At 43.6% G+C, this 15369-nt stretch overlaps 3 protein-coding genes across 3 annotated transcripts in view; all 3 read left to right on the plus strand.

The window, feature by feature from the left end:
- LOC109218097 (eukaryotic translation initiation factor 3 subunit D-like) overlaps positions 1 to 917 on the plus strand; it is a 4250-nt gene extending 3333 nt beyond the window's left edge. Inside the window, exon 2 of the mRNA XM_019382417.1 lies at positions 482 to 917. The gene's annotated coding sequence lies outside the window, so the exon portion shown is untranslated. The remainder of the gene's footprint in view (positions 1 to 481) is intronic.
- Positions 918 to 2898: 1981 nt separating this feature from the next.
- LOC109218094 lies at positions 2899 to 4400 on the plus strand. The gene is made up of 4 exons (XM_019382415.1): positions 2899 to 3034; positions 3152 to 3273; positions 3686 to 3970; positions 4101 to 4400. Exons 1-4 carry the CDS (start codon positions 3017 to 3019, stop codon positions 4147 to 4149), a joined length of 474 nt encoding a protein of 157 aa, XP_019237960.1. The 5' UTR covers positions 2899 to 3016; the 3' UTR covers positions 4150 to 4400.
- A 9333-nt stretch (positions 4401 to 13733) lies between these two features.
- LOC109218095 lies at positions 13734 to 14847 on the plus strand. The gene is made up of 4 exons (XM_019382416.1): positions 13734 to 13839; positions 13940 to 14055; positions 14150 to 14434; positions 14550 to 14847. The coding sequence occupies exons 1-4, from the start codon at positions 13822 to 13824 to the stop codon at positions 14608 to 14610; spliced, it is 480 nt and encodes a 159-aa protein (XP_019237961.1). The 5' UTR covers positions 13734 to 13821; the 3' UTR covers positions 14611 to 14847.
- Positions 14848 to 15369: the final 522 nt, after the last annotated feature.

Consider the following 15369-nt stretch of genomic DNA (forward strand, 5'->3'; position numbering starts at 1 on the left):
TGCCTCCACTATACCTTAACCCCCCCCCCCCCCACACACACACACACACATTTCAGGTTTTGTGGAATTTAATTTTGAAAGTTGTGATTGCTTGAGTTTTGAGTCTGTTAACCTGTGGCTTTGCGGAAAACTTTGGGGGGTCTTGGTTTTGTATAGTTATCAAACTGCACGTAGTTCCCATTGTTCTGGTTTCCCTGTCCTATTTGAATAATGAGTTATGATTTGTTGCACTCTACGGGTTATTATTGTTGGTTCTTTAACTGTATGAATTCTCACTTTGACTCAACCATTCTTGAGTGTTAACTCTTGTTGCTACAATGTAATTTGGAATTTCTATAGAGTGACATTTCCTAATATAAAGTAATGAGCTACTCTATCATATTCAAGAAGAATTTCATAGAAATACTGTCAATTTTGTTTCCCTGATGACTTACTAGTATGTTCCAGTTTGAAGTTGCTGATTGTTCTTCTTGCCATCCAGGTTGTCCGGGGATAAAGTGATACTGGTTGAAACCTCTTTTAGATCTTGAGGCTTCTCTTATCAACAGCTTTGTGAGGTGACTGTGCTCTTGTGTCTTTCCAAACAGATTAGAAACAAGGCATCTTGTCCAGAGCTTTTTACCATCTTAACGAACTTGTTCGGCTTCCTTTCTCCCACCTACTGTAGTAGTTTTGATGATTATGGACCTTTGTCAAGGCTAATTTTGTGATAGGTTTCTCTTTTATTTGGATTTTTTTTTAAGAAACGGCTTTTTATTATCATTATATATGGTTTTGTGGTGTAATAGATCATTGACTTTTTAGCCCTGGGTTTGGTCTGACAAAAGCATGTACAAGTTAGAACCCCGCCCCAAACGAAAGTGTAATCTTTTGACAAGGGTAAAGGGACGGGCTTATAATCCACTGATTTTGAGTTGTGTCGCGGTGATAGATTTTTGACCTTTCAAGGAATTGCTCCGATAGATTTTTGTAGTCATACGGACTCTGCATGCTTAGCGAAAAATACAAAGAGTTGTGTGCGATAAATTGTTCATGAATAAACTTCGGCCTTTTTTCATACTTTATTTCTGGTCGTAAATCAACATTTATAAAATTACTAGTTACGATTAGCCCGGGCATAATAACCATAGTTAAAGCTGTTGTAAAGTTTTCGTATGTCGTCTATGATTACTTGAAGCAGCAGATTCAAAAGAAGACAGTTTAGATCTAAAGTAGCAATTTTCTGAGCAATTATGCTCGCTACCTCATTTTCGCAGAAGTATAATTGTAAATCCAAAAGTGGTTTAACCCTTCGGTAGTAGTCGAAAAATAGACTATGTTGCTCTGACAGAAAGTAACAAGTTATACTCATGCCAACAGTGGTCAGTAGTAATGGAAATAGAAGCACGGATAGGATGTGTCGATTGACAAGCATCTAAACTAAAATCCTTATAACTTGTTACAAAATGGTGCACTTTATAGCCCTGTTATCTGCATTTCATGTGCTAGAAAATACGCAGTTGGAAAAAAATTGTCCGCGTGATTCGCATTCTTGTATATCCTTATCGAAACAAAAAATCTGCATTCAAACGAATATTGATCATCTTTAGCCATACTTTAATCTCAAATATATATGTTCTGCTTCAACATGAAACCTTTTGTTGAAATTATAGTGTACAAATACGGTAAATTAAATTTTTTGTATATATGTAAATTGTTGAATCTTGATAGAAGGAAAACTTTTAGTGTAGTGTAGCAGCAAAGATATTTCAAAAACTGTTGTAGATAACAGATCTGAGTTCCAAACAATGGAATAGATATGGAAGTCCTGAGTACCGTCATACAAGAGAAGATGCCTCATCTCATGGTCTAAATAAGGTAAGGCTGTTTAATTGATGTTTTTAAATGTTGATATGTAACGTTTTAAAAAAATCAATCAATGGTACTGACTAATGTATCATTTGCATTGCTAAATTCAGAAACTAAGAAGATATGAATTATGGACTCTTGATGCTACACGACGCTGACTTTTCCTGACGATTTAGCAAAAATGAAATGCCAAAGTACAAACAATGAGATAATAAAACAGTTGGTAGAAAGACAAAAGCATATCACAGTTCAATGAGGTGCAGATGAATTTAACAGAACATATCATTCTTGCAGATAAAATAAAATGATGAAAGAGAACAATTATAGTACGTATTATTTTTCTAACTTATGATCATCTTCTTTTAGAAAGAATCCCATATGACAGATATAGGGGTAAGATATAGGGGTAAGTAGGCATAAGCATAAACAAATCGACTCTCGAAGAAGCAAGTGAAGCAAATTGATCTCAGCCCCACGTCAACATCTTTTCTACCAGAGTTAATGTATCAGTATATGGAACAAAGCCATCTTCAGTAACTTTCAACCCAATGAGCATTGCTGGACTACAGCCCATAAACCACAATCACCTAAATATGGATTTTGAAGAATAAGTCCAAATAGCCATCTACTTAATTTTTTAAATTAAAAGTAGTTAACGGATATATAATATATTTATAGTTCATATATAATATTTATATAATTATGTATAATAACGACTGAAAAAGTAAACAGTTGACTATAGTTTTTCGTTCCAGACAATTGGATCAACCCAATATATAAACCCAACTTAGCGTTTGTTGTACCCTACTATTCAAGCCCATGATTTCAGTAGGGCTAATATTTCAGTTCTGGATACTATGCTTAATTAAGTGATCAATATCTGATAAACATCACTTTGGTGGCTTCAGGAGACTTCCATGCCCATGGCAGTGACGTGGATTCATTTCTACTCGACATGTGTCAAACTCCCATTTGGTAAAATCATAGGGTCCTTGTTCTATTATGTCCTAGGTGTCTCCGGAACCCTCTGTCCTTCTATTATTAAATGGATCACAAGTGCAAAAGTGATCATCCGCAAACAATTCGATTTTGAGCAGATACACCAAGCTTAGAATCATAATTTATCAAAATCTTAACTTAGTTCAATCTACAGCAATTTTTTACTTCTATGGCTTTTAGATCAGCGGTAAGTTCCAATTACTTCTATTATATAACTTGGTGCGATGAATGATGCTCTTTTGCTCATTATTTATCTTAGTGCTAATTAAACTAAGATAAAAGGGTATTTTTTTCGATGTTGCAGACTTATCTAAAATCCATGGTTACTCACTTAAAGGGAAGTTCCTCAGTAAATTATGCCACAGCAGCCACTTCAAAATTTAAGGCAGCTTCACCTGTCCAACTTAACGCAACTCATGTGCCCAAGTAAGATTATTGTCCTCCATAGTCTACTCCTTTTACGTAGCTTGATAAAGGATTTTACAGTTTATGTATTGCCACTGGCAACAGTGAAGCCAGGAATTTCGCGAAAGGTGTTTAAAAATTTAATATAAACGTTTTGACATGTATACATAATATAAGTTTTTATATATACAGTATAATTTTTCGATTACCACCCTTAAACGTATGTGACTACGCTACTGGCTACTGGGCTTTTTTGTTGTTGTTGTATGCGGATGATGGCCTAATTCAAAATTTAGTATCAAGTGGAATAAAAAAAAATAAGAGCAGTTTTGTTATATGTTTGCGTTTTAATTTTTTAAGACGTATGCATAATCCAGAAATGGATTCAATTTAATACACAGAACAGTCCTAAATTAGCCTCTGACTGTTGCAGGTCAAGAAAGGGAGACTTTGTGCCAGTGTGTGTGGCGCTAGGAATGATCGGACTATCGGCGAGTTTCGGGCTGCACACGGCTATGCATCAGCTGAGGCGAGCCCCTAATGTGCATGTAAAAAAATCAAGGAGGGAAACTCTGCCTGAGATAGTGGAGCCAGAACATGTTGCTGAAGAGGCCGATAAGTTCATTAACAAATCTTTATTCCGTAAGGTGGCTCACATTCAGGATTTTTCTACTAGCCGTGTCATTCCTGATCCAGCTCGTGGCGACGTTTATACCAAGTTAGTAGTAAAGTTATTACTACTATTTAATTACTTCTATTACTTGCTTTTCAATTTTGTTTCTCTTTTCGTTTAGCACAAATATGGAATAGTATCAGTGTACTTATCTAGCAATTTTATATTATTGCAGGAAGCCGGGTGTAGTGACCTTGAAAACTGTAGGAGTGGATCCAAATTAAGCTGTAAATTATATGTAGGTTTTGTCTAGTACTTTGGTTGTATTTTAGAGTTTAATATCTTATTATGTGACACTGTACGAAAATATGAGTAGAACACGTCATATAGTAGATCAGTAGATGGTTAAGTTTACATGATGGTTACCTTGATATTGTGCCTGTTTATGAATGAGAGTACTGTAAATATGCAATTTGGCTGCTTTCCCATGCCATGTGATTGCCTTTCTCAATGGACGACTTTCGACTCTGCTATATATTGAACACGTTGCAAAATTATTTACTGGCCACCTAGCTACTTCTACTATATTGTATAATGTAATAAAGGGACAAAGTGTATAGGGTCAAATTTGACCTCAGTATCTCTATGCCAGTGGGTACGTTCAATGAGTGTACGCCGACCAACGTAGCGGGTACGACTCGGTCGTGAGGACAAAAGCGACATCGTTTAGAACTCAGCGTCTACACTAGGGAGACATTACCTATCTTTGTAACTTTTTGATTCTTTCGAAGAAGGTCTCCTATTATATAAAGGAGACCTCCACATTGTAAAAGGGGGATCTGATCTAATACAACTCTCTCATTTTTCTGGCTTTCTCTCTCTATATCTCTACTTCTAACGAAAATATCTTTTTGGTAAACATTGTCACTTTGCAATATTAGATCTACAACAATATTATCATCTTTGCGTCTCTAGGCTTATTATATTTGATTACGATTTACCCCTCTTCTATTTTTGATTGTTTTATCGCTTACAAAGTATATCGTTAACTTTTGAGCCAAACAATTTGGCGTCGTCTGTGGGGATTTCGAGAATCAAAATTATAGTATCCACCTAGAGATCAACCAACTACCACTCTCTACACTACACAAAAACAGAAAAATGGCAGAAAATAGCACAAGATCGAAAGCCATATTGGGTGTCACTACCAATCTCCTGGGCCCTCTCAATGAGGCCAGTGACGGTGGCATCCTGAATGCAACCCCTAGCATCACACCAGGTGCAGAGATCTCACCTTCCCCATCCGAAGGCCTGACGATCTTGCACGAAAAAGGAGCTTCCACATCTGCGGCTACGGAAGCACTCTCAGTGGTCAAAGAGCTACTGGAAAGATGGCTAACAAGCACTCTAAGTGGCTTGGTTGAGAGGTCACGCAAAATAACATCGTATGTACACCAACGGTAGGTACCACTGCTGCCATGGGTGAACCGGAAGATACACTAGTAAATAACAGACCCATCGAGACACAGACCAACGATGGCACGCTAACAGCCATCCTAAAGAAGATGGAAGAAATGGAAATGAAAACAAGGCGTTCCGGGGTCAGATGAAGGAACATCAGGAGAGGGTCGACAAGATCCCCGGTGCTCCCAAGTTGCTACCAAAACGCGACGTGGGAAGGTTCGTTGAACAACCATACACCGAAGAAGCTGCTCCTCACTCCACCCCAAAAACCTTCAAGATGCCACCCTACATAAGGGTATATGACGGAACCACAGATCCCGAGGATCATCTGATCCACTACGTCACCGCTGTGAAGGGCAACAACCTATCGAAAGAACAGGTACCGTCGGTACTGCTGAAGAAGTTTGGCAAGACGTTGACAGGAGGGGCCTTAACATGGTACTCTCAACTACCGGCTAAGGCAATATCAACGTTCGAGGAAATGGCGGATAAATTCGTCACAGCCCATGCAGGCGCGAAGAAAGCGGAGGCCAGGGTCAACGACATCTTCGCCATCAGGCAAAACACAGGAGAAGGACTCAGGGACTTCCTGGCAAGGTTTAACAGGGTAAGGATGAGTCTGCCAAACGTATCGGAAGGTATGGCAGTCGCCGCTTTCCAGAACGGGCTAAGCAGAGATGGTTCGAGGGCAACCAAGAAGCTGCTGAGCCGCCTCATGAAATATCCCCCTACCACATGGGAGGAAATCCACAACGCTTATTGCGCCGAGGTACGAGCGGACGAGGATGATCTTAATGGGCCGACCCAACGGCTAACAGCGATACACTCAGAAACAAGGAGAGATCGACGGAACGAAGGTCGACGGGAACAACTCCCCCGCTCCAACAGAGGTCGACACCAGCCATACACCGGATCCTCCCATCCGCCACCAAGGCATATCGACGCACTACAGCGACACGTCGCCCCACTGCGAAATGAAAGAGGTATGCCCCCTTTATTAACTGCCCATAACTTTTGTGTATCTCCTTCAGAGATAGTGTACGCACTGGAGAAGCTAGGCACCAAGGTGCATTGGCCGCAGAAGATGAAATCGGAGCCTGCCACAAGGAATCAAACGCCCTATGTGAGTTCCATCAGGAACGAGGACAAGGACACAAAACCGAAAACTGCATAGGCCTACGGCAAGAGGTGGTCAGGATGCTGAACCAGGGATACCTGAGGGAGCTACTAAGTGACAAAGGAAAAATCAACTTCGCACGCGGACGGGAACAACTCCACGGGCCGCCGAAGCCACCTTCCCCAGCGCGCACGATAAACATGATCGTCGGAGGCGACGACGACTCAGCGATCAATCACGTCAAGCTCGCCACCACTCACAGACTAAAGCGGACCATCGCCCATGAACGGTATGAGGACTTCGAAGATTGTATCACCTTCGATAAGTCTGATGCCGACGGTTTGTCTTTCCCTCATTATGATGCCTTAGTTATCACTTTACGTATCGCTGATACGAATGTTAAAAGAGTCATGATCGATGACGGAAGTGGCGCCTGTATTATCCACCCAAGGGTCCTCATACAAATGGGACTCGAGGATAAGGTAATACCGTGCTGCATAACACTAACTGGTTTTAACAATGCAGTGGAACGGACGTCCGGAGAAATAGCACAGCCCGTCTTAGCGGGAGGAGTCACGCTGGAAACAACTTTCCACGTGATGAACCAAGAAACGGCGTACAACGTCATCATAGGACGCCCGTGGATACACGCCATGCGAGCGGTCCCTTCAAGCCTCTACCAATTGATCAAATTCCCTACCCCATGGGGAGTATTCAGTATTCGAGGCGAGCCACGCACCGCACAAGAATGCTACAAAATAGCCCAAGACTGCGCCCACACCTAACAGCTAAAGGGGGCGAGCGAGGAGGCATAGCAATTAGCCGTGTCGGGGACTAAGGTCAACCCGACAACGGACACCATCAAAGACCCCGACGTTGTGGAAGCCTGTAAAGCAACGGTCGAAGATCTCGACCCAGTCCAATTGGACAAAACCGATCCTACGAAGAAAGCCTATATCGGGCAAGGTCTCGCCAACCCAAGTAAGTATTGTGAATTCTTAACTAACCATGCAGCTTTGTTCGCCTTTTCCCATTCAGATATGCCGGGAATCCCACGAGACATCGCCACCCACAAACTGAATGTCGATCCATTACATCCGCCCGTACGACAGATGAGGAGAAAATTCAATGCCGCCATCAATGAAGCGGTCGGTAAGGAAGTAGACGAGCTACTGGCCAACGACTCCATTAGAGAATCAAAGTATCCCGAGTGGGTCTCCAATGTTGTCATGGTCAAAAAGAAAAACGGGAAGTGGAGAATGTGTGTGGATTTCACCGATCTGAACAAGGCATGCCCAAACGATTTATTCCCACTACCCCACATCGGCCAACTGATCGACGCCACTACGGGACATGAACTACTGAGCTTCCTAGATGCCTACTCCGGCTACAATCAAATCATGATGGCCGAGGAGGACCAAGTGAAGACAACTTTCATCACCCACCAAGGGACTTACTGCTACAAAGTAATGCCCTTCGGGCTCAAAAATGCGGGGGCTACATACCAGAACTGGTAACCAAAATGTTCAAAGAGCAGCTCGGTAAGACTATGGAAGTCTATATCGACGACATGCTGGTAAAGTCGACAAGAAAAGAGGACCACATCGACCATCTGAAAGAAACCTTCGAGATACTGAGAAGATACGGGATGAAACTGAACCCCGAGAAATGCGCCTTCGGCGTGGCATCAGGAAAATTTTTAGGGTTTCTCGTATCGCAACGAGGTATCGAAGTCAATCCAGATCAGATCAAGGCGATAGACGCAATACCGGAGATACTGAACAACAAAAAGCAGGTGCAAAAGCTGACGGGACGAATAGCCGCCTTGTGTAGGTTCATCTCACGGTCCTCCGACAGATGCCATAAGTTTTTTAATGTGCTGAGAAAGGACAAAGGGTTACAGTGGGATGAGGAATGCGTCGAGGCCCTAAGGAAATTGAAAGCGTACCTATCCTCACCGCCACTGCTAACCAAAGCCAACCCAGGCGAGCCACGTGCTGGTATATTTAGCCGTATCAGAGGTCGCCGTCAGCGCAGTCCTAGTTCGTGAAAATGAAGGTACGCAATCTCCTATTTACTATATTAGCAAAACCTTAGTGGACGCCGAAACACGGTATCCACACCTTGAAAAATTAGCGTTGGCATTGGTCGTAGCTTCACGGAAGCTCCGACCCTATTTCCAATGCCACCCCATAAAGGTAGTAACGACCTTTCCCCTGAGAAGTATCCTGCACAAGCCTGAGTTATCAGGCAGACTCGCCCGATGGGCCATAGAGCTCAGTGAGCACGATATCTCATATCATCCAAGGAACGCCATCAAGTCGCAGGTACTTGCCGACTTCATAGCCGACTTCAGCGCAGAGATACTACCAGAGGCGGAATTGGAGGCACGCCGTGCCCCCTCCAATGCCGACCTATGGACTCTTTACACTGATGGCGCCGCTAACGCCTCGGGATCGGGACTGGGACTCGTTCTCGAGGTCCCCACGGGCGAAACAATTCGCCAGTCCATACGATGCCCCGAGATGACTAACAACGAAGCCGAGTACGAGGCTGCTATTGCAGGTCTGAAACTAGCCATCAACTATGGAGCTCGACGACTCGTTCTCCATTGCGACTCTCAGCNATGGCCTAAGGCCATACCAAGTTATACTAATGGCCTAAGGCCATCGCCGCCAACGGTCGACCTAGATTCGACTAAGGTGAGTAAACGACTCGACGACAGTCGAAGTCGCCTACATGGCTAAGGCCATCAATTATATTATGGCTAAGGCCATCGCCGTCAACGGTCGACCTAGATTCGACTAAGGTGAGTAAACGACTCGACGACAGTCGAAGTTGCCTACATAGCTAAGGCTATCAATTACATTATGGCTAAGGCCATCGCCGCCAATAGTCGACCCAGATTCGACTACGGTGAGTAAACGACTCGACGACAGTCGAAGTCACCTACACGACTAAGGCCATCAACTGTATAATAGCTAAGGCCATCGACGCCGATAAGTCGACCCAGCTCGACTATGACAGCAAGTAACTCGACGATAGTCGAAGTTGCGCACACGGCTAAAACCATCAACAAAACTAAGGCCGAAAATAAAGGGTACAGAAAGAAAATAGCAGCAAAAGTATAACTTCCATTATCATCCAAAAATGCATATACAAAAGGACCCATTTACATCTCTAAATACAGCAAAACAAAATGAATACAAGTCCTAAGGGGCTTCGACATCCTGATCACCGCCTCCCGACGGATCGCCATCTCGTCCACCGCCGTCCTCTGCCTGATAGGCCGCAGAAATCTAAGAGCCGGATTCTAGACGGTTGACATCTTCGAAGTTATAGCCCGCCCGGTCTAGGGAATCAGAACTATACCCACAAGTTTCACGAGCGACACGGACTATGCGTCGTTGCTCTTGAACCTCCGCCTCGGTGGCTCGACCCGCAGCTAAGAACTCCTCGAAGACGACCAATCTGGCCTCGGCGTATACCCACATATCATGCGCCTCACGATGCGCATCCTCATTGACGCAACAGTCCGCTTGAGGACTTCAATCTCAGCCGCCTTGGCATCGAGTTCGGAGGTCATGGCGGCAACCTTGATCCGCAAATCAGCAGCTTCCACCGCTACCCCACGGCCAACCTCCAACTCTTCTTCTTTAGACTGGAGAAGAGTCTCCAGCTCAATATTCCGGGCCAGGGCGGCCATCAGCTGCTCATCGATCTGCTCTAACTCGGCCACCCTCCGTTTCAGCTGGGCCTCCGACTGCTCCAGACCCTCACGGAAAACCCGAAATTCCGGGTCCTGCTTGAGTAGGTCCGCCGGCGCTTGATGCTTGACTCGGCACCGCCGATATTTCTTTACAGCCTTCCTTTGCGCTCGCCGCCCCCTCTCTATCTCCAAAATGAGAGCCTAAAAAAGAGGAAAAGGATGAAAGGCAAGTCAGCATGCATCAAAATTTATTTTACGATGCATGAAGAGAATCAAAAAATACCTGTAAGGCCGCACCGGCAACCCTCCGGGATAGTTCCCCGTCGCTAACCCCTTGTAACGTTTCACGCTCAACGGCCGCACATAGCAGGGTCATATCCGCTGCGGCCTGCTCGCTGTGTTCTAACAGGTTATACCCCCCCGGGATCAAAATTCGATGGTTGGATCTACCTACCGTCATCCCTACACGAGCCGGACCCCGCGTTGACGCTTCTGCATCTGCTTGGGCGACCTTAGGGCCCGCCCTCTCGGCATCATCGTCCGCCTCCCCAACGGCAGCCGACGAGCCGCTCTACGGAATGCGTGTTGGCCTGGCGTCGAGAACATCCCCCCCTATGAGGAGCCGACCTCCCGGAACGGATGGCATCCGCCATAAAAACTGGCCTTGACTCCCGACGGGGCTCGCTCGCCCCCTCATCTGCCGTGGCTATCCCCTTGCTGGTTATCAACCGACGTCTTTTTCTTTCCGGCGTCTCCTCGCTCTTAGAAGTCTCCTCCACAGCCCGAGGGGATGGCATCGAAGGAGTCGCTCCCCTCGCGGACGCCGCCACAGACAGCGGTTGGGGAATCTCCACGGCACCATCACTGGGCGAGGCGCAGGGTATGTATCCATCTTCAGAATCAGTTCCCGCCCCAGGTAAGATGACGACGCTCTTTTTCTTCTTCTTGGGGGCGCTCCGACCTGCCAACACGAACAAGTCAGGTAACGAATACGTAGGGAATCCCCAAACCGTAGCCAAAGAATTACCTGACGAGCCGTACTGTCGAAGAAATGCAGCCCAGGTACGACACTCCTCCGCATAGGGTATTATTCTTTCCACCCACGATTTAATGTCATCAACGAGCTGGGGTGGAGAAGCCCTCGCTGCGAATAAAAAAGAGAAGAAAGAAAAACAAAGGTCACAATGGCCGTATGGTCGAAAGCGCAAGCAGCACTGGAATCTACAAGTAGAAATACTTACGTTCTGGATTCCATCTTTCCGGGAACCCCTCGGGATTCGACGCCAGGTGCTCCGTCCTGATGTAGAAATATTTACGCCAAAAGCGGTCGGTTGGGCTTATCATCGGCCTTAACGACCAAGCCCTTTGCGCCACGACCTTTCAACTGAAGCATGCTACCCCTCAGGTAACCAGCGCTGAGACCGAACTGAGGTGGTGGACCGAGACGCTAAGCATAAGTGGTCATGATACGGCACACCTTCAAGGTATAAGGAGTGAGCTGGGCCGGACACACATTGTAAAAACGGCAAAGCTCCTCCACCAGAGGGTAGACTGGAAGGTCGTAACCGATCAAGAACGGGTACTCATAGAAGGTGCAATATCCAGGCCGGTGCACATTGGCATAATCCGTCCCGGCCGGAACCATTTCCACGTGGTCCGGAATATGGTGCGTCTCTCGCAGATCATCTAAATGGGATTGTAGTAAAACGCTGTGCTCCCAGGGAAGATCAGGGCTTTTAGTTGGAAAATCCCTGCGAACGTGCGTCTCCTTCGGAAGGACGTTGTCGACGCTGAGAGGAACAAGGGCCTTCTCCGCCTTTTTCCCTTCACCACCAGAAGATGGCGGAACCCTAGACGGGGCATTATCTTTGGCCTTTTTATTATTCTGTCCGCATTTTGTCATGATTATACTACTTGAGAAACGAAGCACTGATGATAGGAAGTGTGGTTTCAACAGAAGTGGGAGAGTCCCTCACGAAATAACGGTTACAGGAAAGAAAGGCAAAGGAGTGTATCAGAAAATACTTTTCAGAGGCTTGAAAGTGGAATCAGATCAAACCTCTCTCATACTTATAAGGATAAGTTGCACAGGAATCGAAGAGTCATGATTCAAAACGTGCGCCGGAAACCAAAACGTCACTTCATCCTCTGAACCGCCTCGGGGGCAAATATAATGATGATGCATACAGGCGATGACATCATTCCAAAAAGGAAGCCACGCGTCAGCGGCTCAACAACGTCACATATTTCACTTCATTCATATTGCCGCCCCTGGTCGAGGTCAAATTCTCCTAAGCCGAGGTTCGTATTTCCGCCCGTCGAAGACGCCCACCGAACGCGTCTCCAACGAGCAGAGGGACTAACTGTATAGGGTCAAATTTGACCCTCAGTATCTCTACGCCAGTGGGTACGCCCAATGAGTGTACGCCGACCAACGTAGCGGGTACGACTCGGCCGTGAGGACAAAAGCGACATCGTTTAGAACTCAGCGTCTACACTAGGGAGACATTACCTATCTTTGTAACTTTTTGATTCTTTCGAGGAAGGTCTCCTATTATATAAAGGAGACCTCCACATTGTAAAAGGGGGATCTGATCTAATACAACTCTCTCATTTTTCTGGCTTTCTCTCTCTATATCTCTACTTCTTACGAAAATATCTTCTTGGTAAACATTGTCACTTTGCAATATTAGATCTACAACAATATTATCATCTTTGCGTCTCTAGGCTTATTATATTTGACTACGATTTACCCCTCTTCTATTTTTGATTGTTTTATCGCTTACAAAGTATATCGTTAACTTTTGAGCCAAACACAAACTATCTTATTCTTATTTTCTTTCTAATTTGTATATCTTACTAAGTTTGTGGGGTTTAAGGCGTTAAAGCTTTGATATAGATGTCCGTTCATCGAAAGCAAGTAGAAGAGCAAGATAAAAGGAGTGCCTATACCTTCTTAAATAAAAGAAGGTTAAGAATGGACAAACTTGGATTTCTCACGGCATCACGGCTAAAAATTGATGGACCCTATTTATTTTATGAAGTAAAAAGTCCTTTCTCCTTTTTTGAAAAAAAAAGTTCTTGCTTCCTTGCATACACATACTTTTGTGTACCTTCTTTTCCAAATTAATTAGATGTAGCTGAGATCTTTGTTGCATTCAAGCTGGCTAACTTTGGATCTAAAGATCTTTGTGTTCTCTTTTGAACATTGAATGCTCCTTTACACGATTTTTTCGATCAATGGAGTTAAAATATAAAAAAAAAATATTATATGTATACATTTAATTATTATCTAACTACACTAGGTAGTTAACACCTTGAACAAATTCGCCACAATTATTTTTACTCATCCAGAGTCGGTCAAAAAAAACACGGGGGATAATTTAACATGCGGCAGTAGAGTGGCTTGTCAGCCAAAAATATCAGAAAATAGGATATATAATCTCCATGAGTCACCGCTAGCGCAAAGTGGACTTGTTAGCTCTCGACGAGTGTCCTTAATTCTGCATGCTTATCCATTTGTCTCGCATAACGATGTCTCCTTAAAGTATATAGTCATCACTTGCTGCACACAAAGCATCACTAAGTTGAACCAGACTATTTAACAGTAAACGCCCCCTCACTGCTCTTTCTATAGCTTTTCATTTCTTTTTGCTATCTTGCATTATGGCGTTCAGGTATTCGGTAAGTCCACAGTTACTTAATTCCTCGAGTTAAATTAGATTGTTCGTAGTACGTGTTACACAGACATGATCTCTTGTCAATCTATGTTCTACCTTTGCAGAGTTTGTGGAAATCTATGGCTACTCGTCTTAGCGGAAATCCTACATTTGCAAAATCTAATTTTACCAAACTCAGGTCATATGCCACTGCTGCTGAGCATCCAGACGCTAAGCCAAGGTAAATTTTTGTAATTAATTAGCACCTGTGTTGCAAAAATATTGGAGGTAAAGTGCAATATATAATAACTTGATGTTAATTAAACTTGAAATAGGGGATTGAAAGGAGAGTTCTTTCCCGTGTATGTGGCACTGGGACTAATAGCAATGTCAGTGGGTTTTGGGGTACACACAGCCACGCATCAGCTGAAGCGTTCGCCCAATGTGTCTGTGAAGAAATCAAGAAGGGAAACTGTACCAGAGGTGGCTGAACCGGACAATGTGTTGAATGATTCCGACAGTTTTATTAAAAAATCTTTTTTCAGAAAAGTGGCTCATGTTCAGGATTTTGATAATCAATCTGTCATGCCAGATCCTATGCGCGGGGATGTTCTAGCTAGGTACTTCAATAGTCTTATAGCAAAGACTTTGCTATATTTTTCTATATTCTTGCAATTGGGTTACATAGCGTGAAATGTGCTTTAATTTCTGATTTTATTGGTGCGATTATTGTAGGGAGACTCACTCTGAGACGTTGAGATCTGTGGGAGTGAATCCGAATCCAAAATTGCACTGAGCTATTTATGCATTTGTGGATTCAAGTAGATGGTGTTATATCCGCCAGCTTTTGATCCGAGATTTTCATATGGAGATTCGAAGATGGTGGCGATGTTTTTTTCTGACGTTTTGATGAGAGAGTTGCATAAATAAAACTTTTGCAGAAAACAAATATATTCTACCTTTCAGGAATATTGTACATATCTGCTTTAAATAAAAATAAAAATGGATCTTTCTTTTTAAAGCATACCATGAATGTTGCCTCAGTAGTGTCACAGTGTGCCTAACTCTTATATCCTGCCTGTGTCATCCCTGGGTGGGAGGTCCATCAAATACGTGTAGAATAAGGAAACAATTCCCGCTAGTCTCCGTGTTTAATAATTGACACTTTTATAAGCTAAAGCATTGAAATTTGATGGGATACTTATCTGATTTAATTTAAGTTTGATTTTAACCGAATCTTTCGGTTATGTACTTCTCGCAATTGGCTCTTCGTTGCTTTGTACGAAGTTTAGCGACTCAAACCAGACGTGAACTGAACTCCATGCTAATATGTGAACTCCGTTGACTTGAACTCCATGCTTATTTGTTACTTTGAGATTAGATGTTAATTAGTACATTTGTCCACACGTCGTACGGTTATAAAAATAATAGTAAATTTAACATATGCATATTTGAGTTTAATTTTCCAAAATTTTTGAATGTTTCTCAATATATGTGAAATAATAGGGAAAAAAAGAAAATAAAAAACAAATAAATTTCGTCCATCTACGATAAA

This window comes from Nicotiana attenuata, unplaced genomic scaffold, assembly GCF_001879085.1.
Source record: "Nicotiana attenuata strain UT unplaced genomic scaffold, NIATTr2, whole genome shotgun sequence".
Lineage (NCBI taxonomy): Eukaryota > Viridiplantae > Streptophyta > Magnoliopsida > Solanales > Solanaceae > Nicotiana > Nicotiana attenuata.